At 56.2% G+C, this 25,468-nt stretch overlaps 2 protein-coding genes across 3 annotated transcripts in view; both read left to right on the top strand.

The window, feature by feature from the left end:
- Positions 1–9,507, top strand: part of BRD4 (bromodomain containing 4) — a 96,642-nt gene extending 87,135 nt beyond the window's left edge. The window contains 9 exon segments of the mRNA XM_024236798.2: positions 1,554–1,606; positions 1,712–2,081; positions 2,833–3,420; positions 6,317–6,449; positions 6,451–6,680; positions 6,817–6,947; positions 7,075–7,280; positions 7,361–7,601; positions 7,897–9,507. Coding sequence (XP_024092566.1) covers positions 1,554–1,606; positions 1,712–2,081; positions 2,833–3,420; positions 6,317–6,449; positions 6,451–6,680; positions 6,817–6,947; positions 7,075–7,280; positions 7,361–7,601; positions 7,897–7,965 — 2,021 coding nt within the window. The 3' untranslated portion in view covers positions 7,966–9,507.
- Positions 9,508–12,457: 2,950 nt separating this feature from the next.
- EPHX3 (epoxide hydrolase 3) lies at positions 12,458–19,898 on the top strand. Of its 2 annotated transcripts, none has more exons than XM_024237375.3 (8): positions 12,458–12,938; positions 14,107–14,394; positions 14,502–14,587; positions 14,962–15,119; positions 15,268–15,396; positions 18,216–18,319; positions 18,409–18,545; positions 18,654–19,898. In XM_024237375.3, exons 2-8 carry the CDS (start codon positions 14,152–14,154, stop codon positions 18,877–18,879), a joined length of 1,083 nt encoding a protein of 360 aa, XP_024093143.2. In that variant the 5' UTR covers positions 12,458–12,938; positions 14,107–14,151; the 3' UTR covers positions 18,880–19,898. The 2 variants fall into 2 exon arrangements, with proteins under 2 accessions (XP_024093143.2, XP_063575408.1); XM_063719338.1 differs by having other exon boundaries at positions 12,458–12,993.
- The last annotated feature ends 5,570 nt before the right edge of the window (positions 19,899–25,468 follow it).

Genomic DNA, 25,468 nt, shown 5'->3' with positions numbered 1-25,468 from the left:
GCTGCCAACCTCTGCAGCCAGTGCTCCTCCCCCCACCACCACAGCAGTCAGACTCCCTGTTGCCCTGACACTGCAAATCTACTCAAGCTTTCCCTTCTGTCGTGTCTCGCCCACAACAGTATCTCTCTCACCAGATGTCATACTCTGACCCAGAGCGTCCTGAGCCCTGTATGCAGGTTTGAGGCGGGGCCCCAGGTTCCCCCATGTCCCCAGTTGCAGCCCCTAGTCGTTTGTACGAGGACGTGTGTCTGTAGCTGCTGAGGTCTGTGTCTGTGTCTTGTCTCGTGTGGAGTGGTGAGCTCTTACAGGGCACAAGGTCCTTCCCCATCCCTTTTGGTGTCATGCTGCACTGAGGGCCACGTGCCTCACAGAAGCTTAGCGTGGCCCTCCACGAAGCAGATCCAAGTGGAAGGAGCCTGGATATGGGCAAAGCATGTGTCCTCCAACACCAGCAGCAAGAGGCAGCACCCTGACAAGGAGCTCAGGCGAAGCCAGGCAGTGCCATGAGGTGCTTCTCAGTGACAGGAATCCAAAAGGCGCCATATCATGGGCCCGGCCTCCCATCTGGTGGCGGGCGACTGTGACCTGCCAGCCCATGAGCACTGACCAGGGCTCATGTCCCCCTCTGGGGCTTGTACACCATCCATGTTTGGTGAGGGGACATCCAACTGGCAAAAGTCCCTTAGTGTAAATCTCTGGGGTGAGGACAGAGGTGGGCACGCTGGCTCTCGAGTACACCTCGCAGGGGCAGACACACCCTGGACCCATCCACCCGACTGTGGTGCCAAGCCATCGGCCCACAGGAGTGGGGGCGCATGCTGCCTTCTGTCTGCAGCATGGTGACTGTGTCCCAAAGCAGGGACTTCTGAGGTCCGTCTACCTCTTTAGTTGCTGGTCATTACCAGGAGGCCAGCCTTCTTTTTTTTTCTCCCGGAGTGGGCTCTCTGTGTTCTCCCTTGCCGATATGTTGCTCCCCGTCCTGTGGCGCGCTCAGCCCCAGCTGAGCCTCTCTCCTTCCCTTTGGAGGATGGAAAGGAGTGGCCTTAGAGGGCCATGCAGTTGGATGCCCCATGAGAAGCTGCTTTTTAGCCACGTGACCCTAGACAAGTCCCTTCTCTTCTGAAGCCCCACTTTTCTCAACTGTAAGATGAATGTGACCGTTGCAACCATCACAGGTTGTTGGAAAACTGAGCAGGTTGCTGTCCAGGCCATGCACTCAGTCACTATAGTGAGTGACTGACCCTTGAGTAGTGGGAGGCGTTGGGCAAGCTCTCAGCTTCCGGTGCAGCTGTGGTGATCTGAAGCTTGGCAGGGGAGGCTTTTTCAGGCACAGTCCCTGCTAGGAAAAGCAGCAGGCAAGTGGGTAGGTGACGCCTCGCATGTCTCTCCCTCCGCTGTGATGACCAACTCATCCCTCATTGAACTCTGCTGCCCTTTCTCAGGGTCACTGGTCCTTCTCCTGAAAGTGCCCTGTTTTCTCGTCTTTCTCCATCCAAGGCCAGCTCACTCACCTTCTCCCCCAGAGCCTCACTACCTTCTCTTTTCCTCTGCAGAGATGGCTCCGAAGTCAAAAAAGAAGGGGCACCCCGGGAGGGAGCAGAAGAAGGTACATGGGCTCAGGGGCATCCTTCATTAGGTGGGACGTTGGGTCTGGCCCGGGCCAGTTCTGCCTGCCTGACATCAGCCTGTCTGTCTGTCTCTCTGTCTGCAGCACCATCATCACCACCATCAGCAGATGCAGCAGGCCCCGGCTCCTGTGCCCCAGCAGCCTCCCCCGCCTCCCCAGCAGCCCCCACCGCCTCCACCTCCGCAGCAGCAACAGCAGCCGCCACCCCCGCCTCCCCCACCCTCCATGCCGCAGCAGGCAGCCCCGGCGATGAAGTCCTCGCCCCCACCCTTCATTGCCACCCAGGTGCCCGTCCTGGAGCCCCAGCTCCCAGGCAGCGTCTTTGACCCCATCGGCCACTTCACCCAGCCCATCCTGCACCTGCCGCAGCCTGAGCTGCCCGCTCACCTGCCCCAGCCACCCGAGCACAGCACTCCACCCCATCTCAACCAGCACGCAGTGGTCTCTCCTCCAGGTGAGCCGTGGCCTGCCCCAGTGTGGGCTGAGACCCCTTCCCGCCTCGGTTTACCCATGTGGTGTCCGAGCACTCTGGCTGGGCAGCCTCTTAGCCTCAGCTGCTCTGGTCTCTAGAGGGAAGATCCGTGGCTTCTCGGGGCCATCTTTGAAGTTAAAGGAGATGCCTCAAGACAGGTCTTGCATGGAGTTATTAACATGTTGATTCAGAAGATTTTTGTTTTTGTTTTTGTTTTTTAAACACCTGACATCATTTGAGTAACAATCTAGACGATTTTGACTTATTTCTCCTGCTGGGCCAGGCGTCTTGTTAGATGGGAAAAGCTGGGACCCCTCTGCAGCTTTTCTCATCAGGGGTTGGGGGATGCACTCATGTGATGGGATTCCTCCCACGGAACCTGGACAGCACTCGCCTGGGGGATATGGGGACAGGGCCACCATCCTGGGGGCCTGGGGAACGGCCAGGCAACAGCCGGGCAAGTGAGGGACCAAGCTCTGCACTGAGGCCTAAAGGGCCATTGTGAGCATGGGGAGCAGGAGCTGGGGACACAGCATAGGGCAGGACGACACTGCCCTAAAGCTCTCTCTGGAAGCTGTTTGCTGCTCTGGAGTTTGTGGGGGAGGCTACGGTAGATGGGGAGGGAGGCCAGTAGGAGACCACTGGAGTCCAGATGAGGTCAGGATGGAGCAGAAAGGCCAGGCTGGGGCCACAGGTGCTCAGGCCTCACCGCCTCGGTGTTGTGTCCTTCCAGCTTTGCACAACGCACTGCCCCAGCAGCCATCACGGCCCAGCAACCGAGCCGCTGCCCTGCCTCCCAAGCCCGCCCGGCCCCCAGCCGTGTCACCAGCCTTGACCCAAACACCCCTGCTCCCACAGCCCCCCATGGCCCAACCCCCCCAAGTGCTGCTGGAGGATGAAGAGCCACCTGCCCCACCCCTCACCTCCATGCAGATGCAGCTGTACCTGCAGCAGCTGCAGAAGGTGCAGCCCCCTACGCCGCTACTCCCTTCCGTGAAGGTGCAGTCCCAGCCCCCACCCCCCCTGCCGCCCCCACCCCACCCCTCTGTGCAGCAGCAGCTGCAGCAGCAGCCGCCACCACCCCCACCACCCCAGCCCCAGCCCCCGCCCCAGCAGCAGCATCAGCCCCCTCCACGGCCCGTGCACTTGCAGCCCATGCAGTTCTCCACCCACATCCAACAGCCCCCGCCACCCCAGGGCCAGCAGCCCCCCCATCCGCCCCCGGGCCAGCAGCCACCCCCGCCGCAGCCTGCCAAGCCTCAGCAAGTCATCCAGCACCACCATTCACCCCGGCACCACAAGTCGGACCCCTACTCAACCGGTAAGTGGTCCTCACCTGCAGACTCTGGGGAGGCTGGTGCTGGGCCTATAGTTTTGTCCTCAGGAAGCCGGAAGGGTTAACTCATGCTTCAGGCTGCAGTGGGTTCAGAGCTGAGCCTCAGCCTGGAGAGGGACCTGGAAGGGTCATTGGTGCTTCCTACAGTGTGTGTTTATCAGGTGTCTCTCTTGCTTGTGAGTTGAGATCACCCAGAATAAGGTGCCTCTGGTCCCTCTCTTGAGTCGGGAGCACGACAATGCTAGATGACTTCTTGCTAGGTGGGGAAGCTAGGAGCCCAGGGGAGGTACCTGATGCACCTCAGGAGGTCAGGATATGCTTCCAAGAGGCAGTGATCACAGACAGGTAGCAGCTAACTTAGAAAGCAGAGTGAAGAATGAAGTTCAGGGAGAGCCAGAACCATGGTGGGGAGCACTGAGCTGGAAGCTCAAAGGCAGCTCAGAGCCCGTCCGGGACCTGTCCTCATCACCTGTTAGCAACTTCCAGCCCAGTCCAGGCCACCCTTTTCCCATTGACAGCATTGGTCAGGCCACACCCTCTCACTTTTCCTGGGCGCTTAAGTGTCAGTAACCAAAATGTCCTGGCTGGCTCCGGCAGGGGACGTTCAGGTCAGTGCCGCCTGATGTGGTGCTGCAGGGTTAGGATGGAGGGAGGGTCCTGGCCTCAGCAGTGTAGATGGTGCTGCCTGTCTTGGGTGTGTACCGGGTGCTGCCTGCAAATCGAGCAACGAGGCAGGGCTGTGATTACTCCTAACCCAGCAAAAGCTGCTGGATGCAGGCTGGGTGCGGTGGCTCACGCCTGTAATCCCAGCACTTTGGGAGGCCAAGGCAGATGGATCACCTGATGTCAGGAGTTTCAAGACCAACCTGACCAAGATGGTGAAACCCTATCTGTACTAAAAATACAAAAATTATCCGGGCGTGGTGGCAGGCACCTGTAACCCCAGCCACTCGGGAGGCTGAGGCGGGAGAATCGCTTGAGTCTGGGAGGCGGAGGTTGCGGTGAGCTGAGTTCGTGTCACTGCACTCCAGTCTGGGCAACAGATTGAGACTCCGTCTCAAAAAAAAAAAAAAAAAAAAAAAAAAGTTGTCAGGTGCCAAGTGGATCGCTGCGTGCCCTGAGCCAAGAACAAGCTGCCTGTCCTCCCTGGGAAACACTGGTGTTGGGCCTGGCAGCTGTGCGGCTGTGCCTGTTCTCATGCGAAGCAGGGCTGGGCACCTGTTGGGGGTGATAGACAGGGGATGCAAGGCATTTAGAAGAGTCAGCACTCGGGTGGGTGCACCAGGCACCTATCGGAGCTGAGGCAGGTCTACTCCAGCCAGCTCTACTTCAGGTCCCTGGCCGTGACCCAAGCCCCAGCAGGCTAGGATGGGGCATCAAGAGCAGTGTGGATTGGGATCCTGCTAGGGGCTTTATGCCAAAAGCCAAGTTGTTAGACTCCCAAAGAGACTTAACAGGCATCCCTGGGCCCCCAGCCAGCTTTCAGGAGTCATCCGTGAGCCATCCTCTGAACCCACCAGCAGGCAGGCGGTTTCTATAAACTACAGCCCCTGGAGCCTACTGTTGCCCAGGTCAGCCTCAGCAGGTGCTGAAGGCACTGCCTCAGGTGGGTGGGAGGCTGTTGCAGTCATGTGCCTGTGGATCCCTGGCAGGCCAGACCTGGCGCCCTCCAGCACTGAATGGAGATGGCAGTGCCCAGAGTGGTCCCTATGTGCTAGAATTGGAGGAGACGTCAAGGCCAGGAAAACCAGCCACACACGGCAGTGGGCTGCGGGGACAGCTTGGGCCTGGCCACCATGTGGGCTCCAAGCAGCTGCAGCGTCTTCTGGCGTTAGGAGTGAGTCCTGGCTCTAGAGAGGCAGGAGGATCTACCACACCTGGGGCATTGTGGTTTGCTCCAGGCCTATGAAAATAGATGCCTCCAGCCAGCAGGGCTCCTGGAGAACCCAAGGGTGCCTATGCTGGCAGACGGTGGAAGGAGATGGGCATGAGGCTAGGCTGGGAGCAAAAGCGTTGCAAAGAGGCAACCTCCTCTGTGGACAGTATGGCTTGTCCCGAGCTGGAGCTAGCCAAAGGGCGATGAGGCCCCTTGCCTGCAGGGATTCCAGCAGAGAGAGGCCACGTGTTGGATGGGTAGCACTCAGCTTCTCCAGCTGCACAGTCCCGAGGTGCTGGTTCACTGTGATTGAGGGCCCAGTAGTCCCTGTGGCTGCTGGATCCTTCCCAGCCTTGGGTTGGATGCAGGTGTCAGGCTGGCCTGTTTCCTAAAAGAGACAGCTCCAGGCCCTGTTCCGCCTGCTCCCCACTCGGCCCAGGTGGAGGCCAATTCCAGGCTTCCCTCTTCCGTGGGGCGTGCAGGCTGAGTGGGGAATAGGACCGTGGGGAGGGTCCTGAGCATCCCCACCCCCAGGACTGGGTCTTGCACCCCCTGCAATCATCTAGGTGGGCCAGGCTAGTTGGCAGGAACCCAGGCTGAGCTTTGTGGGTTTAAAAAGTATTAGGGCCCAGGCCCTGCCAAGCCCACATGTGTCAGGATCTGTGTTTTCCACAGCATCCCAGATGATTCTGATGCACACAGGAGGGTCAAACACCAGGACTGGTGCCACAGGGCCCCAGAAAGCTCTGCTGCACACTGAGTTATACCCCACGTGCAGGGGGACACAGGGCACTCAGCCCTTTGCGGGAGGGGTCATGTCCTCACCAGGCCCAGTCACTTGCATGGGTCTTCACCCTTTCTGAGCTGGGCTGATGGACCCTTGTCCCAGGGCCTGGGCGGCACGTGCAGGTTGTCCATACAGCCCATCTTTTCCTTCCCGACAATTCTCTCAGGGCCAGCAGCTCTAAGCCAGCCCCTTGACACATTCCTTGTCCCCTCTCCTAGGTCACCTCCGCGAAGCCCCCTCCCCGCTTATGATACATTCCCCCCAGATGTCACAGTTCCAGAGCCTGACCCACCAGTCTCCACCCCAGCAAAACGTCCAGCCTAAGAAACAGGTAACTGGCAAGGCTGGGCCATAGTCCCGTGGGCCAGGGCCGGGGGTGCCTGCCCACCTCACCGGCCGCTGTGCCTGTGCCATCCCAGGAGCTGCGTGCTGCCTCTGTGGTCCAGCCCCAGCCCCTCGTGGTGGTGAAGGAGGAGAAGATCCACTCACCCATCATCCGCAGCGAGCCCTTCAGCCCCTCGCTGCGGCCGGAGCCCCCCAAGCACCCGGAGAGCATCAAGGCCCCCGTCCACCTGCCCCAGCGTGAGTGCCCTCCCTGCCCACAGCCAGGGCTCAGGCCCCCCCAGGCCCGTGTTGGACATAAGCTTGCTGTGGGGCTGGTGGACCGTGCCCCACCGGGGTGAGGTGGGCCAGGGCCCACCGGCTGTTCATGTTCCAGGGCCAGAGATGAAGCCTGTGGATGTCGGGAGGCCTGTGATCCGGCCCCCAGAGCAGAACGCACCGCCGCCGGGGGCCCCTGACAAGGACAAACAGAAACAGGAGCCGAAGACTCCAGTTGCGCCCAAAAAGGTCGGGATGGAGGTCCATGGGTGTCGCTTGCCCCTTGGCCCTGGAAGGTGCCATGCTGGGCATGCCCCCTGCTATGCCCTTTAGGCACAGCAGACCCATCATCTACCCCAACCTCTCTGTTCTGCAGGACCTGAAAATCAAGAACATGGGCTCCTGGGCCAGCCTAGTGCAGAAGCATCCGACCACCCCCTCCTCCACAGCCAAGTCATCCAGCGACAGCTTCGAGCAGTTCCGCCGCGCCGCTCGGGAGAAAGAGGAGCGTGAGAAGGCCCTGAAGGCTCAGGCCGAGCACGCTGAGAAGGAGAAGGAGCGGCTGCGGCAGGAGCGCATGAGGTGGGCGAGGGCTCTGGGTGGGGCATGGGGACTCTTGGGGCCACACCAGTCCCCAGGCTGACTGGGGACCCTCTGCCCAGGAGCCGAGAGGACGAGGATGCGCTGGAGCAGGCCCGGCGGGCCCATGAAGAGGCACGTCGGCGCCAGGAGCAGCAGCAGCAGCAGCAGCGCCAGGAGCAACAGCAGCAGCAGCAACAGCAAGCAGCTGCGGTGGCTGCCGCCGCCACCCCCCAGGCCCAGAGCTCCCAGCCCCAGTCCATGCTGGACCAGCAGAGGGAGTTGGCCCGGAAGCGGGAGCAGGAGCGAAGACGCCGGGAAGCCGTGAGTCTGGAGGCCTGGTGGGGACCCTGGTCTAAGGATTAGCTCCTGGGGGAGCTGGGAAAGGCGGACTGGAGCCTGGACAGGGGGGGCAGCGGGGGAGCCCAGTCCCTGCTGGTCGGCATGTGGTCCTCTGGACTCAGGTGTATGACCCTGAGTGCTGTGTGGACGGGGTGGGCGCTATGAGGGGTCAGCCATGGGGAGGGCTACGGGCTGACTGCTGGCAGCGGGTATGAGGGCTTGGAGCTGCAGGGTGGCTAGGTCATCCTCCTGACTCCCTTCTTCCTTTCTCCTCCAGATGGCAGCTACCATTGACATGAATTTCCAGAGTGATCTATTGTCAATATTTGAAGAAAATCTTTTCTGAGCGCACCTAGGTGGCTTCTGACTTTGATTTTCTGGCAAAACATTGACTTTCCATAGTGTTAGGGGCGGCGGTGGAAGTGGGAGCAGCGGCCAGGGGATGCCTCCGGGCCTGGCCCTCCTGCATGCTATGCCCGGGGCAGGCCTGATGGGCAGCTGAGGATTGCAGAGCCTGTCTGCCTTACGGCCAGTCGGACAGACGTCCCGCCACCCACCACCCCTCACAGGACGTCCGCTCAGCGCACGCCTTGTTACGAGCAAGTGCCGGCTGGACCCAAGCCCTGCATCCCCACATGCGGGGCAGAGGCCCTTCTCTCCGCCAAATGTCTACACAGTATACACAGGACATCGTTGCTGCCGCCACCGTGACTGGTTTTCTGTCCCCAAGAACGTGACGTTCGTGATGTCCTGCCCGCCAGGAGTCTTTCCCCACACCCCAGCGGTCGCCGCCCGCTCCCAGGAGGCCAGAGCAGGCCCACGTGGGCTGCAGGCGGGCAAGGCCAGCCCACCCCCTCGCTGGCACTGACTTTGCCTTGAACAGACCCCCCCGACCCTCCCCCACAAGCCTTTAATTGAGAGCCGCTCTCTGTAAGTGTTTGCTTGTGCAAAAGGGAATAGTGCCGTGGAGGTGTGTGTGTCCATGGCATCCGGAGCGAGGCGACTGTCCTGCGTGGGTAGCCCTCGGCCGGGGAGTGAGGCCACCAACCAAAGTCAGTTCCTTCCCACCTGTGTTTCTGTTTTTTTTTTTTTCTTTTTTTCTTTTTTTTTTTCTATATATATTTTTTGTTGAATTCTATTTTATTTTTAATTCTCTCTTCTCCTCCAGACACAATGGCACTGCTTATCTCCGAAATGGTGTGATCGTCTCCTCATTGAGCAGCGGCTGCCACCGCGCTGTGGGTAGTGTGTGACCGTGGCTGTACTGTATAGTGAACATAGTTGGCATACCTTTGTTTGAAGTTTGTTGGTGACTCCACCAAACTGGTGTGAAAAAAGAAAAATGCTCAAAAAAATCCACAAAAACAAAACACACAAAAAAATCCTGCCTATATTTTACTCAGTTTCAAACTGTATTAGTCTATTTTTAATTATAAAACCAGAAAGCTGCAATTTCTTTTCTTTCCCCTCCACCCCACCCCCCTACCCATTTGTTGGCTTTTTTGTTTTTTAATGTCAGATCTGTTGAGTTGGTTTTTTTTGTTTTTGTTTTTGTTTTTGTTTTTACTGAGAAAGGAAGGGCCAAGGGATGAGGTGGGCACCGGGCCCTGGGGGCGCCACAGACTAAGGCAGAGACTCCCCCACCTGGCGCCCAGCCCCAACCAGCTGGCCGCTCCTGCCCATGCTTTTTTTTTTTTTTTTTTTTTTTTTATTTTATAATTGGAGCCCCTGGTGAGGTTACGCGTGCCATGAGAACCCACTCTACACCATGACGCTGGTGCCTCAGTGTTGGCCAAACTCTGGAGTCACTGACTGGTTTGACTTTCATACGGTGAATATGCATTTGGTCTGTACTGATCATGGAATAAACACATCTCTCTTTTTTTAATGCTGGCGTCTCCCTGACATTTCTTTGTGAACCAACTGTTGCCTAGGCTAGGCCCAGGGGACCCCCTGGACCCGAGACCACCTCTGTACAGGAACTATAGCCAGGGATTACCTAGCCCCTCTTCTGTGACCTGTCCCTGTCTGCCCTGGGCGGGAGCCACGCAGGCTCATAGCAACCACCCCAAGCTGAAGCTGTGATGCAGAGCTCGGTACCTATCCTTGTGGACCCTGGCCGAGGTGGAGGGTGTGCCAGCAGAACCCTGGCCGAACTCCAGACAGTATTCTTCCCCTCCACCCTACTCCATCCTGTCCCCCCACTCACCAAAGGACTCGGGCCACTTCTCCCACCTTGCCTGCCTCAACCTAACTCCTTTCATTTAAGCTCAGGGTTAACCAGATATTCTTAGATGTTAAGTCTACATCCCCCAAAATAGGATCCTCACCCCCTATGCACATACACACACATTCCTGTCCAAGAAAGCCCACAGGTGGCTGCTCTGCCTGTGTGCCCACCTGTGTATGCACATGCCCCAGCCACAAGGCACGGGTGATGCCCAAGAAGAGCCCCTAAGATGTAAGATACAAGTATATAATTTATATGTATGCAGAGACAAACTGATTGAAACATTTCTAGCACTGTTTATTAACCTACATCCCCTCTTTTTGACCTGAAACATTTCTAGCACTGTTTATTAACCTACATCCCCTCTTTTTGACCTGGAAGGTCCTTTATTGTCTTTGGATCTGCCAAACCTCCCTGTGAGGGTGTGGTTCAGGCATCCAGCCAGAGGCCCTCTCACTTCTTCGATGTCCCTGCCCACTCAGGCACTTCCTCATATGCCACTGTGCTGCTTCAAGTGTGACATATTTAGGTTCTTTGGGGTTTCTTCCATCTCATCCCACCCCCTCATTTTTGTTCCTTGTTTTGTTCAGACACTTCCCCAGCCTGGGTCCAGCTGCTGAGCTGGATAGTTTTCTCTGCACCTTCCTGCTGAAGATTTAACTCTGCCATGGCCTTCTCCACACCTCCCTGATGGGTGTCTCTCTACCTGGGTTGTAATTAGAACTGGGATCTATTTAATTTCTCCAGCCATTTCCCAACCCTTCCCACAGTACTAGAAATCTTAGTCCTATACCAGAGTAAGAGGTGTGTACAAGCCCCCACTGTACTGTATGCACGGATCGCTTGGCCAATAATTATGTCAGTGAATCTGAGACTTGTATTAAACACTTTAGACATTTGTAGAAGGGAATTCGTAGACTTTTCACTTATATATGAAAGGGTTTTTTTTTTTTTTTGTGCAGTTCTCATTGCAAAAATAAACATTTGTACTGAGTATAAAGTTACTCTCCTGTGACGGCTGCTGTCTTTTTGTTTGAGGGTAGACTTGGGAGAAGTGGGGAGGTGAGGGCGGGGTGTCAGTGATGTGTAGGAGAGGAAGAAGGGAGGTTCCCCAGACACCCACCACCCGTGCGTCCAGATGAGCGCAGTCGGTTGGGAGAGATCCTGGGAACATCAAATTGTGAGATAATTGATTTAATGGAAGGTATAAAAGAAAAGCTGCCAGGCACGGTGGTTCACGCCTGTAATCCCAGCACTTTTGGGAGGCCGAGGTGGGAGGATCGTTTGAGGTCAGGAGTTAAGAGACTAGCTTGGCCAACATGGTGAAACTCCATCTCTACTGAAAAATACAAAAAATTAGCGGGGCACAGTAGCACACACCTGTAGTCCCAGCTACTCCAGAGGCTGAGGCAGGAGAATTGCTTGAACCCTGGAGGCGGAGGTTGCTGTGAGCCGAGATCACACCACTGCATTCCAGCTTGGGTGATAGGTGAGACTCCCATCTCAAAAAAAAAAAAAAAAAAACAAAGCTTTGATGTAGGCTAATCACCCAACAAAAGAAAGGTAGTGGTTAAGTAGTCCAGGGAGAACAAAAGTTTGTACAGTATGGGCAATGTAATCATAGCAGTCTATTCAGCTCTGAGATGCATTGTTCACTGAGGCAGAACATAAACCACTATTCACCTTTAAGTAGGAACTTCATGGACTTAATTATGGTCCCAGGACAGTATAATGTTTAGCAGCCTTGACAGTACAAAGGTATATGGATAAAAGTGGGAGGTGGAAAGGGGCAAGAGGTGACAAGTGGAGTGTTTTTTAAAAGAAACTAACGGAAACAAAAAATGGCACATCCAGGGGTAGTGATGTGAGCAAGTCAGTGGCTGATGTCACACATTGGTTAACTCAAGAAATAGAGGCCAGGTACGGTGGTTTACATCTGTAATCCCACTTTGGGAGGTGGAGGCTTGAGGATTGCTTGAGGCCAGGAGTTTGAGCCCAGCCTGGACAATATAGCAAGTCGTCTCTCTGAAAAGTTTTTGAAAAATTAACTGACTGTGGTGGCACAGGCCTGTAGTCCCAACTACAGGTTGTAGTGCTTGAGCCCAGGAGTTCGAGGCTGCAGTGAGCTATGATCGAAACTCCATCTGAAGAAAAAAGAAAAAGCTAAAAACGTTCCAGTGGCTGCTTCCGGGAGGAAGGGGAGGTGTAGCTACAGATTGCTGCCTTTTTCACTACATCTTTGTGGATGGCTATTTTACAGGATGTATGGCTTCAGGCAAATGACTTCATCCTCGAATTTCAGGTTCATGATCTATACTATAGGGATGTGATTATGCTACTTAGACTTAATAGGGTTGCTCTATGGGTTAAGTGATGGCTGTCCCTAAAATGTTCAAGGATATCGGGAGAAGGTTGCAAAACACGAGGAAGAAGCTGGCTGCTTTTTTTTTTTTTTTCAGACGGAGTCTCGCCCTGTCGCCCGGGCTGGAGTGCAGTGGCGCAATCTCAGCTCACTGCAGCCTCCGCCTCCTGGGTTCACGCCATTCTCCTGGGTTCACGCCATTCTCCTGCCTTAGCCTCCCGAGAGGCGCCCGCCACCACGCCCGACTAATTTTTTGTATTTTTTATTTTTTTAGTAAAGACGGGGTTTCACCATGTTAGGATGGTCTCGATCTCCTGACCTCGTGATCCGCCCGCCTCGGCCTCCCAAAGTGTTGGGATTACAGGCGTGAGCCACCGCGCCTGGCCATAGGCTGGCTTCTTGCAGGGACAGCAGGGCCGCAAAGTCCCACTTCCTGTTTCGGCCAGAACCCCAGAACTCCAGTCATTCATAGGCTGGGTCCTCCTCGGGGGAACCAGGCCTGCCCTCTAGGAATCAGGGTATCCCCGCCTCCTCGGCCCGCTCTCGGAGCCTGGGCCTCAACATCTGCCGATTGGCTCCTGGGCCAGGACCTGTCGCTTGGACATCAGTGGCCGCCGCCGTCCAATCACAGACGTACAGGAGCGGGCTGGCGGGCCTGTTGGGCCAGCAGGAGGACGGCGCCGTGCCGAGGCCGCTGGACCCGCCGTTGGAACCACAGCTGGGTGAAGTCAGTGCTGCTAGGTCTTTGGAGCCAGACCGAAGGGAGGGTCGCGCGCCCCAGGGTGGGTAGCACCAGGCGGCGGCCGTCGGCCGGGCCTCCTGAAGCCTCCTCGAGCCGCTAATACCGCCCGCGCCTCCCTCCTAGTCCTAGACTTGGCATTGCCTGTCCCTCTTCTTCGGCTTCCAGACCCGCCTGACCCGCCATATTAGGTCCCGGCCCCGCCCTCCGTCTCATTGCCCATTGCCCATTGCCCACGCCACCCCCGCCACCCACCGCCCCCCACAACCCGGCCTACCGTCAGCTCATTGGCCCAGGCTCCCGCCTTCTTCGCCCAATGTTAGGCCTCATCTCCTCTGGGATCCACCCTCTCCCCGCCCACCCGCATAAGCCACGCCCACCATTCCAACTCTTTCCCCTTTTTGGCTTGTAGGCCGCACCTACTCTGCATATGCCCCGCCCCTCACTCCAGGTGTCGCCCTCTTAACTGAGGATCCAGGATCCCCTCCTTAAGGTTTGTCTGGGCTCGGAAATGCCTTTTTTTTTTTTTCTTTTTTGAGACGGAGTTTCCCTGTTGTAACCCAGGCTGGAGTGCAATGGCGCGATCTCAGCTCACTGCAACCTCCACGTCCCGGGTTCAAGCGATTCTCCTGCCTCAGCCTCCCAAGTAGCTGGGATTACAGGCGCCCGCCACCACGCCCAGCTAATTTTTGTATTTTTAGTAGAGACGGGGTTTCACCACGTTGCCCAGGCTGGTCTCGAGCTCTTGATCTCAGGTCATCCGCCTGCCTCGGCCTACCAAAATGCTGGGATTACAGGCGTGAGCCACTGCACCCGGCCCGGAATTGCCTTCTTTAGACCCTCACCCACCCGCTGCTGAGTCTTCCTGGGCCCCGCCCCAGCCCTAAGCCTCGCACAGGACCTGCTAGGCCCCGCCCATTTATTTCCCCCCTTTCCAACCCCTTCCTCCCCAGCCTCCGCACCCTACCCTTGTTTCCTGTCCCTGTCGCGCCCAGGTGTTTACCTGGCACTCAGGTGAGTGGTGCGCTCTGGCTGTTTCTGTCGGAGCCGCCCGCCTCTTCCTTCAGCGCGTCCCACAAACCCCGACGGCACGGAGGGGCCCCAGGCCAAAGGCGGTGGGCCCCTGAGCCCTGACACCGCTTCGCCGCTGCTGCAGGTGCCCCCGGCCGGCAGCGCCGCCGTGGTCCCGGAGTGCGGCGACATGCCGGAGCTGGTGGTGACCGCGCTGCTGGCGCCGTCGCGCCTGTCGCTGAAGCTGCTGCGCGCCTTCATGTGGAGCCTGGTGTTCTCGGTGGCGCTGGTGGCTGCGGCGGTCTACGGCTGCATAGCGCTCACGCACGTGCTGTGCCGGCCCCGGCGCGGCTGCTGCGGGAGCCGTCGGAGCGCGCCCCCCGCCTGCCTGAGCGACCCCTCGCTGGGCGAGCACGGTTTCCTGAACCTCAAGGTGATCGCACGGGGGCGCTATCGGGGCTGCGGGGTCGGGTGGGGTCGAGACGGTTCAAGCCTCGGGAGAGAGGGTTCCCCAGGCTTCAGGTCGTGCCCTCCTCCTAGAGCTCGGGCCTGCGTCTGCACTATGTCTCGGCTGGACGAGGTAACGGACCCCTCATGCTGTTTCTGCACGGCTTCCCTGAGAACTGGTACGTCTGGGGCCCAGGGGCCTGAGGCCCACGGGACTCGGGGGCAGGTGGAGCTTGGGCTCCCAAGAGGCAGGGAGGAGGGATGTATAGATCGGGACAAGCTGAACATAGATGGGGATAGGGGTACTGAGCCAGCATACCCAGGATCCCTAGGCCCTGAAGGGACAGGATAAAGGGGTATTGAGGTTGATTGAAGTTCCCTGGATTCAGGGTATAGCTGGCTTCAGCCTCTGCCTCTGCCTGGGATTCCCCATCCTCCTTTTAGGGGAAGTTTAGAGCAGGAAGGAGGGGTTGCCAATGGTTGCTGATGGGCGTAGGGTGCAGGTGCAACCTGAGGGCCCTGACTCAGCCTCCCTCCCTCACCCGCCTGGCAGGTTCTCCTGGCGTTACCAGCTCCGGGAGTTCCAGAGCCGCTTCCACGTTGTGGCTGTGGATTTGCGAGGCTATGGCCCCTCGGATGCACCTCGGGATGTGGACTGCTACACAATCGACCTGCTGCTGGTGGACATCAAAGATGTCATTCTAGGCCTGGGTGCAGACATACCCCCATCCTAGGCGTGGCCTCCCTCATCCTGCCCACACGCATACCCCCGCTTTCTCCTTGCTGGAACCTACTTCTCCCACCCCAGCTTCAGTCCTACCTGGCACCTCACTTATGCGAGCTCCTTGAATTCCCACAGGTTACTCGAAGTGCATCCTTGTGGCCCATGACTGGGGTGCCCTCCTTGCCTGGCATTTCTCTATCTACTACCCATCCCTGGTCGAGCGGATGGTTGTGGTCAGTGGTGCCCCCATGTCAGTGTACCAAGGTGTGTGTGGGAGTCCGGGACACTGGGATGTACTTATGTGCAAGGGGGCAGGGACATGTGTCTGGGTTTGCAATTCTCTGTATACCTGTCAATACATCAGGGGCTGAGGGTGCAGCAATCAACCCAGGTCCCTTCCCTTGTGGAACTCCTCATTCGGAAATTAATGACACGCCAGACCCAGTGGTTCACACCTGTAATCCCAGCCCTCCGGGAGGCTGAGGTGGGAGGATCACTTGAGGCCAGGAGTTCAAGACCATTCTGGTCAACATAGCAAGACCCCAACTGTCTCTACAAAAAAAAAAAAAAAAAGTAATTGGCCAGGCATTGGTGGTGCATGCCTGTAATCCCAGCTACTCGGGAGGCTGATGCAGGAGAATCTCTTGAACTTGGGAGGTGGAGATTGCAGTGAGCCGAGATCATGCCATTGCACTCCAGCCTAGGCAGCAAGAGCAAAACTCCATCTCAAAAAATAAGATAAAATATGGCCAGGCGTGGTGGCTCCCGCCTGTAATCCCTGCACTTTGGGAGGCCAAAGCCGGTGGATTGCTTGAGCCCGGGGGTTCAAGACCAGCCTGGGCAACATGGCGAAACCCCGTCTCTACTAAAAATACAAAAAAATCAGCCGGGCATGGTGGGGCACGCCTGTAGTCTCAACTACTCGGGAGGCTGAGGCAAGAGAATCACTTGAACCTGAGAAGTGGAGGTTGCAGTAAGCCAAGATCGCACCACTGCACTCCAGCCTGGATGACAGAGTGAGACTCTGTCTCAAAAATAAAATAAAATAAAATAAATCACAATACATTTAGGAGTAATCCACATTTTTTATAGCACTTACAGTAACAAGGAACGTGCACACAGTAACCTACTTAAGCCTCCTGGGCTTATGAAGGTTGTATTATCCCCATGTTCCAGCAGGAGGAAACTGAGGCTGGGGAGGTTAACAATGCCTATCATATCATCTGATGTTAATATGCAGCATTGTAGTCATAACTGTGCTCTCTCTCTTTCTCTCTTTTGTTGTTTTGTCTTTTCTTTTCTTTTTTTTTTTTTTTTTGAAACAGAGTCTTGCTCTGTCGCCAGGCTGGAGTGCAGTGGCATGATCTCAGTTCACTGCAACCTCCGCCTCCCAGGTTCAAGCGATTCCCCTGCCTCAGCCTCCCAAGTAGCTGAGATTACAGGCCACCATGCCGGGCTAATTTTTTGTATTTTAGTAGAGATGGGGTTTCACCATGTTGGCCAAGATGGTCTCGATCTCCTGACCTCGTGATCTGCCCACCTCAGCCTCTCAAAGTGCTGGGAGTACAGGCATGAGCCACCACGCCCGGCCACTTTTTTTTTTTTTTTCTTGAGATGGAGTCTCACTGTGTGCAGTGCAGTGGCGCAATGTTGGCTCACGGCAACCTCCGCCTCTCAGGTTCAAGTGATTCTCTTGCCTCAGCCTCCTCAGTAGCTGAGACTACAGACATGTGCCACCATGACCGGCTAATTATTTTGTATTTTTAGTAGAGATGGGGTTTCAGCATGTCGGCCAGGCTGGTCTTGAACTCCTGGGCTCAAGCGATCCGCTGGCCTTGGCATCCCAAAGTGCTGGGATTACAGGAGTGAGCCACCACGCCTGGCAACCTCTACCTCCTGGGTTCAAGTGACTCTCCTTCCTCAGCCTCCAGAGTAGCGGGGACCACAGATATGCCCCACCACGCCCAGCTAATTTTTGTGTTTTTAGTGGAGACAGGGTTTCACTATGTTGCCCAGGTTAGTGTCTAACTCCTGATCTCAAGTGATCCACCCGCCTTGGCTTCCCAAAGTGCTGGGATTACAGGCGTGAGCCACAGCACCCAGCCTGTTATTGTTTACTTCTCTGTCTCCCCATCTAGACTGTCAGCTCCCTGAGGGCAGGGAGTTTTTTGTCTTTTGGGGGTGTTTTTTTTGTTTGTTTGTTTTTTCCTTTGAGACAGTCTTGTTCTGTGGCCCAAGCTGGAGTGCAATGCTGCAATTGCAGCTCAATGCAGCCTCAGACTCCTGGGCCCAAGTGATCCTCCCACTTCTGCTTCTCAAGTAGCTGGGACTATAGGCACACACCACCACACCCTGCTAATTTTTAAAAAATTATTTTTTGGAGGCTGGGTGTGGTGGTTCACGTCTGTAATCCCAGCACTTTGGGAGGCTGAGGCGGGCGGATCATGAGTTCAGGAGATTGAGACCATCCTGGCTAATACTGTGAAACCCCACCTCTACTAAAAATACAAAAAAATTAGCCAGACGTGGTGGCGGGCGCCTGTAGTCCCAGATACCAGGAGGCTGAGGCAGGAGAATGGCATGAACCCGGGAGGCGGAGCTTGCAGTGAGCCAAGATCGCGCCACTGCACTCCAGCCTGGGCAACAGAGCGAGACTCTGTCTCAAAAAAAAAAAAAAAAATCATAGATACAGGGGTTTCCTTAAGTTCCTTGGGATGAAAGGGGAGTTTTGTCTGTCTCATTCACTGCTGTGTCTAGAACAAGGTCTGACATGCAGTAGTTGCTCAATAAATGTTAGCTGAATAAAGCAGAGGAAAGGCACCCTGGCCTGGGCAGGGGAAGCACACCTTTGGATATGGGGGTTCCCAGAAGATGCCCCCATCCTGTGGATAGTGAAACATGGCAGGAGGGAATGTAGCTGGTGCCCAGGCCAGGAGGGGTGTCTAGTACCTTCACAGACCCAGACAGGCAGCAGTGGCATTCCTGAGGCTTGTGTGCCTGACCTGGGTGTGTGTAGGGGTGCAGGTGTGTGGGGCCACCCCAGGAGCAGGCCTTACATCTCTCCCCCAACCCTCCCACCCCAGACTATTCCCTGCACCACATCAGCCAGTTCTTCCGTTCCCACTACATGTTCCTGTTCCAGCTGCCCTGGCTGCCCGAGAAGCTGCTGTCTATGTCTGACTTCCAGGTACAGAGGATGCAGGTTGAAGGGAGGAGGGAAGCGGGTCGGGGCTGGGCAGGCTGGGCACTGAAGCCAGAGTCCTGCTGTGTACCTAGATTCTGAAGACCACCCTCACCCACCACAAGACAGGCGTCCCATGCTTGACCCCCAACGAGCTCGAGGCCTTCCTTTATAACTTCTCACAGCCTGGTGGCCTCACAGGGCCCCTCAACTACTACCGAAACCTCTTCAGGTGAGACCAGTTGCCAAGCATAAGCTCAGGAGATTTGCAGGGGCAGGGGAGCGGGAGGCAGCCATCCTTCTGCCTGTCTGTCTGCCTGTCTGTCTGTTCTGGCCACAGGAACTTCCCCCTGGAACCCCAGGAGCTGACCACACCCACATTGCTGCTGTGGGGGGAGAAGGACACTTACTTGGAGCTAGGGCTGGTGGAAGCCATCGGCAGCCGCTTTGTGCCGGGCCGCTTGGAGGCCCACATCCTGCCAGGCATAGGGCATTGGATCCCACAGAGCAACCCCCAGGAGATGCACCAGTACATGTGGGCCTTCTTGCAAGACCTGCTGGACTAGTGGTCCTTGCTGGCCTGCCCAGGAGGCATGGTTACTCAGGAAGGAACACACACCCGTTATCTGCGTGTGCCTGGGAGTCCATACAATGTCCATACGTGGGTGAACTCTTGAATCGCTCATAGGCATGGGACTCCTGGATCTCACACAAGTGCACCTATGGGTGCCTGGGGACACACCAACCCCTGTACTTACACACAGGCATGGATGCATGTATGTGTAACAAACACTTTGACCCTGGGAACTGGGTATACCTCTCCTCCAGTGAAGCCAGATGCCGAGACCGAGTGTCCCACCTCCTCCCTTCTTGGGGCCTCACTCTGCGCTTTGCCAAAGTCGGTTCTCTGCCATAGCTGCACAAACCTTAAACCCTGACCTTCCTGTCCTTGCCTTCCACCTCCTGCCTGGGTCTTCAGCTCAGTGCTACTCTAAATACGATACTGCTGACCACATTTGGCTACTTCAACTTAAATGTATGTTAATTGAAATGAAATACAATGAAAAGGCAGTGCTCAGTCACACCAGCTGTATTTCATTTTTTTCCCCTTGAGACAGAGTCTTGCTGTGTCGCCCAGGCTGGATGGAGTGCAGTGGACGCAATCTCAGCTCACTGCAACCTCCACCTCCCGGGTTCAAGCGATTCTTGTGCCTCAGCCTCCCGAGTAGCTGGGACTACAGGAGCATCACCAGGCCTGACTAATTTTTGTATTTTCAGTAGAGATGGGGTTTCACCATGTTGGCCAGGCTGGTCTCAAACTGCTGACCTCAAGTGATCTGCCCACCTTGGCCTCCCACAGTGCTGGGATTACAGGCGTGAGCCACTGTGCCTGGCCACACCAGCTGTATTTCAAGTGCTCAATTGCCACATCAGTGAAGAAAGTTGTGTGTGGCAGCGCTGATGAGGGTAATCCTAGCTTAAGAGTAGGGGTCAGGGCCGACTGCAGTGGCTCAAACCTGTAATCCCAGCACTTTGGGAGGCCGAGGCGGGCAGATCACGAGGTCGGGAGATGGAGACCATCCTGGCTAACATGGTGAAATGCTGTCTCTACTAAAAATACAAAAAATTAGCCAGGCGTGGTGGCGGGCGCCTGTAGTCCTAGCTACTCAGGAGGCTGAGGCAGGAGAATGGCATGAACCCGGGAGGTGGAGCTTGCGGTGAGCCGAGATCGCGCCACTGCACTCCAGACTGACAACAGAGTAAGACTCTGTCTCAAAAAAAAAAAAAAAAGAGCAGGGGGCCTCCCTGCCTGGCCCCTGGCAACCTCCCCAAGGGCAGACCCTCATGAGCAGGCAGGTGGGTGTGCAGATTCCTCTCCAGCCAGTCCCAGGAGGGCTCCCACAAGCCCCTTCCTTCACCCCCCGTCATGACCCCAGGCCTGGTCAGGTCAAGTTCTCTTGCCCCAGCCTGGGCTGGCCTGTCTCAGATCCCTGGGAAAACAGCTCTCGTCTCTGTTAGGACAAGTGAGATTCTGGATTCGGGGCAGGAAGGGACCAGCTCCCAGAAAAGCCATCTGGGATCTGAGGCCTGCCTCTCCAGCTCCTGGAAACTTCTGCTCCAAATTAGCCACAGTTTCCGCTGACTCTGGAGCCCTCTGGGGTGGGGGTGGGTGGGGGGTGGGGGTTATATGTGGAGGGTGCACCACCCAGCCCCAGGCTGACCGTAGCATCAGCTTGTATCTCCCTGGCTTGTGCCTGGCTTTTTGGGGATGTTGCCATCATCACCTGTACCATGAGGACTGAGGGGCCCTGAGAAATACATTCTCCTGTCTCTGAGATAGGCCTGCCTGCTGGTCATCCCCCTCTGCCCTCCCTTATCCCCAGCACAATATCGTCTTTTTTTGTTGTTGTTGTTGTTTTGTTTGTTTGTTTTTTGTGAGATGGAGTCTTGCTCTGTCGCCCAGGCTGGAGTGCAATTGCACGATCTTGGCTCACTGCAATCGCCTCCCAGGCTCAAGCGATTCTCCTGTCTCTGCCTCCTGAGCAGCTGGGATTACAGGTGCCCGCCACCACATCCAGCTCATTTTTGTTTTTTTTTTTTTTGAGACAGAGCTCATTCTGTCCCAGGCTGGACTGCGGTGATGCGATCTCGGCTCACTGCAAGCTCTGCCTCCCGGGTTCACGCCATTCTCCTGCCTCAGCCTCCCGAGTAGCTGGGACTACAGGCGCCCACCACCACGCCCGGCTAATTTTTTGTATTTTTAGTAGAGACAGGGTTTCACCGTGTTAGCCAGGATGGTCTCCATCTCCTGACCTCATGATCCGCCCGTCTCGGCCTCCCAAAATGCTGGGATTACAGGCGTGAGCCAACGCACCTGGCCCATTTTTGTATTTTTAGTAGAGATGAAATTTCACCATGTTGGCCAGGCTGGTCTCGAATTCCTGACCTCATTATCCGCCCACCTCGGCCTCCCAAAGTGCTGGGACTACAGGCATGAGCCACTTCGCCTGGCACAACATCCTTTTACTCAACATAGATACCAGGCAGTGTTCTAGGTCCTAGTGATAGAGTGTGAGCCAGAAAGAGTTTAAGGAGGAGAGAGCTGACAGGGCTCAGGGAAGGCGTCACTGAAGACCCACATGTGGGACCCTAGCTGGGGGATGCACTTATTTGTTGTTGTTTTGAGACAGGGGCTCACTCTGTTGCCCAGGCTAGAGTGCAGTGCTGTGATCTAAGCTCACAGCAGCCTCCACCTCCTGGGCTCAATCAATCCTCCTGCTTCAGCTTCCTGAGTAGCTGGGACTATAGGGGCACACCACCATGCCGGGCTAATTTTTAATTTTTTTTTTTTTTTTTTTTTTTTTTTTTTGAGAATGGAGGCTTGCTCTATTGCCCAGGCTGGAGTGCAGTGGCGTGATCTCAGCTCACTGCAACCTCCACCTCCTGGGTTCAAGTGATTCTCCTGCCTCAGCCTCCCCAGTAGCTAGGATTACAGACACATGCCACCACACCTGGCTAATTTTTGTAATTTTAGCAGAGATGGGGTTTCACCATGTTGGCCAGGCTGATCTCCAACGCCTGACCTCAAGCAGTCCACCTGCCTCGGCCTCCCAAAAATTTTTTATAGAGACAGACTTCTCACTATGCTGCCCAGGGTGGTCTCAAACTCCTCGGCTCAAGTGATCCTCCCACCTCGGCCTCCCAAAGTGCTGGGATTCCAGGCATGAGCCACCGCTCCCGTCTAGGATGCACTTTTTGGTGGAGTGGGAAGTAGTGACTAGGAAGGTCCCAGGCGGGAAGAAGCTTGGGTCATTGGAGTCACAACACGCAGGCCAGGGGCTTGCTAAGGCAGAGTGAGCGAGGAGGCTTCAGAGAAGAGGCCACACAGCCAGACCGCCAGGGGCTGCGAGGAGCTTGGATTCGATTCTCAAGGGGAGCCGGGGAGGGTTTTCAGCAGGGAAGGGACATGGCTTGCATTTTGAAGAGCTCCCTGTGGCGGTTGGACAGTCCCACGCAAGAGTGCGAGCGCCGAAGCCTGCGGGGGGCTGCGCGCAGCCACAGCACAGGGCGGTCCCACTGTCCCGACCGAGCAGGGACCCTCCAGAGCCGGGGCCCCCCTGCCAGGGAAGGAGCAATGCCCCCCGCCCCGGGGAGGCGAGAAGACGGGCAGGAGGAGGAGGGAGCCCCTGAGAAATGGGGTCGCGGACGTCGGAGCCCGCGGCGGAGGTTTGGGGCGAGGAGGCCTGTGGACAGGACCAGGACGGCGTCCAGGGGGCGGTAGGTCCGGCGATGGTTGCCGGGGTGACGGGGGACGGGTTGATGGTTGACCGGAACGGGTAGCGGTTGTCCGGGTGACCGGAGGGGCCCAGGCAAAGGCTGACGGGAGGCCTGGGACAGTTGCCCGGGCGACGGGGATCCGCTGACGGTTGCTAGGGCGACGGAAAGGCGCCTTCTTCCGCCTCCGCGGCCGCCCGCGGGAGGGGGGCGGGGTCTCTGGAGAAGGCGATCGCGTCGATTGGGCAGAGTCCTAGCAAGTAAGCCAATAGAAACTCCTATCTCGTCGTAGACCCGCCTCCCCCAGCCTGAGCCAATCCCGGCCCGCTTTTTTTTTTTTTTTTTTTTTTTTGCGGGCCCAAGGGCTTGGCGCGCGCACTTTTAGGGCGGGAGCGGGGACCTCGGGGGCTTGGGCTGGGATTCCTCCCATGATCGGCCTGTCCCTCTCCCTGCCTCCAGACCACTTTCCATCACTCACTCACTCACTCACTCATTTAGAGGGCTGCATTGATGGTCCAGTAGTAGAATTCTCACTTCCCATTCATTCATTCATCCATTCATCTGTCCCTGCCACCAGTTCTAGGAGGGGTGGTGGGAGACAAAGCCGGGCTCTGACACTGCCGGCAGGGTGTGATCAGGCCCTGGTGGAATGAGCAACTGGGGAGGAGCACTTACCTGGGGGGAGGGAGGGAAGGCTCCCTGGAGGAAGCAGTCTTGGAGCTGAACCTTGCAAAGCTGGGCTCCGAACCACAGAAGCCTCCCATGCCTGGATGATTTAGCATTTCCGTGAGACTGGGAGGAAAGTTTGGGCTAGGAAGACGTGAGCCTATAAAAGGCTTCACATGCCAGCAGGGGAGGGTCTCGGACAGATCCGTGTGTCTGGAATGTTACTTGGGGGATGGTGAGAAGGCCGGACCAGAGGATGGGAAGGCCTCAGAGGAGGATGGGCGTGGTCCAGGCAGTGGAGAACGAAACTCAAGTCCAGGCGCTGGAAGAGGAGCAGATACGCTGAGAAGGTACAGAGGCAGGTTTGGGATATGTTCAGTCTGAGGGCGCTGGATCCCGGGGTAGGGACCTAGAAGCATGTTATGGGCTAAAGACAAAAATAGCCCAGCAAGCATCGTTGTATTGTGGGGCAGAGAGGCTCTGAAGCTGGGAGCGAGGGTGAAGTCTCCCTAGAGCAGAATGGAGAACAAGACTCGAGACTGAGCCCTGAGGACCCCCAACACCTCAGAGACAGGCAGAGGAGAGAGGCTACAAAGGTAGGAGGTGAGGCCGGGAGCGGTGGCTCACGCCTGTAATCCCAGCACTTTGGGAGGCCGAGGCGGGCAGATCACAAGGTCAGGAGATCGAGACCGTCCTGGCTAACATGGTGAAACCCCCATCTCTACCAAAAATATAAAAAATTAGCGGGGCATGGTGGCACACGCCTGTAGTCCCAGCTACTCGGGAGGCTGAGGCAGGAGAATCACTTGAACCCGGGAGGCACAGGTTGCAGTGAGCCAAGATCATGCCACTGCACTCCAGCCTGGGCGACAGAGGGAGACTCCATCTCAAAAAAAAAAAAAAGGCTGGGCACAGTGGCTCACACCTGTAATCCCAGCAGTTTGGGAGGCCGGGCCGGGAGGAACACGAGGTCAGGAGTTCGAGACTAGCCTGTCCAGCACAGCCAAACCCCCGTCTCTACTAAAAATACAAACATTAGCCAGGTGTGGTGGCGGGCGCCTGTAATCCCAGCTACTCGGGAGGCTGAGGCAGGAGAATCGCTTGAACCCGGGAGGTGGAGGTTACAGTGAGCCAAGATCACACCACTGCACTGCAGCCCAGCCTGGACGACAGAGCTAGACTCCATCTCAAAAAAAAAAAAAAAAGGTAGGAGGTGAACCAGGCAAAAGTGATGCCCCAGCAATGGAGGAGGGAGGAGTGTCAAGGAATAGGGATGTAGTTCCTGGTGTCAAAAGCTGCTGAGAGACAAGCGTGGTGGTTCATGCCTTTAATCCCAGCACTTTGGGAGGCTGAGGAAGGAGGATCACTGCAGACCAAGAGTTTTGAGACCAGCCTTGGAAACATTGCAAGACCCCTTGTCTCTTAAAAAAAAAAAAAAAAAAAAAAAAATTTAAACTGCTGGGCATGGAGGCGTGTGCCTGTAGTCCTAGCTCCTCAGGAGGCTGAGATGGGAGGATCGCTTGAGCTTGTGAGGTCAAGACTACAATGAGCTGTGATCATACCACTGCACTCCAGCCTGGAGACAGAGCAAGATCCTGTCTTAAAAACAAACAAACAAAAACCCAGGCTGGGCGTAGTGGCTCACTCGTGTAATCCCAGCACTCTGGGAGGCCAAGGTGAGCAGATCACTTGAGGCCAGAGTTCAAGACCAGCCTGGCCAACATGCTGAAACTCCGTCTCTACTAAAAAAAAAAAAAAAAAAAAAAAAAAAAAAAAAAAAAAAAAACAACTTAGCTGGGCGTGGTAGCGGGTCCCTGTAGTCCCAGCTACTCAGGAAACTGAGGCTTGAGAATTGCTTGAACCTGGGAGGTGGAGGTTGCAGTGAGCTGAGATCGTGCCACTGCACTCCAGCCTGGGAGACAAAGCGAGACCTTGTCTCAAATGAAAAACAAAAAACCCCAAAACAAAACAAAACAAAAACAAAAACGACCTCTGAGATAATCAAGCGAGAGCTATGCAAATCTCCAAGTTATGAGGGAGGAAAGCCAGGAGTGAGACTGAAGACAGAGGGCTTGGCTGCTCTGAATGAGGTTAAGCAGGGATGGGCAAGGAAATATTGGAGGCTTGGGGAAAAACAACTGAACACATTCAAACAGAGTAATGCGGTCAGGCACCCAGGCTCACACCTGTAATCCCAGAGCTTTGGGAGGCTGA

Source organism: Pongo abelii, chromosome 20 (assembly GCF_028885655.2).
Source record: "Pongo abelii isolate AG06213 chromosome 20, NHGRI_mPonAbe1-v2.0_pri, whole genome shotgun sequence".
Classification (NCBI taxonomy): Eukaryota; Metazoa; Chordata; class Mammalia; order Primates; family Hominidae; genus Pongo; species Pongo abelii.
Note: the sequence above shows the minus strand (reverse complement) of the source record. Positions and strands in the feature narration are given on the sequence as shown.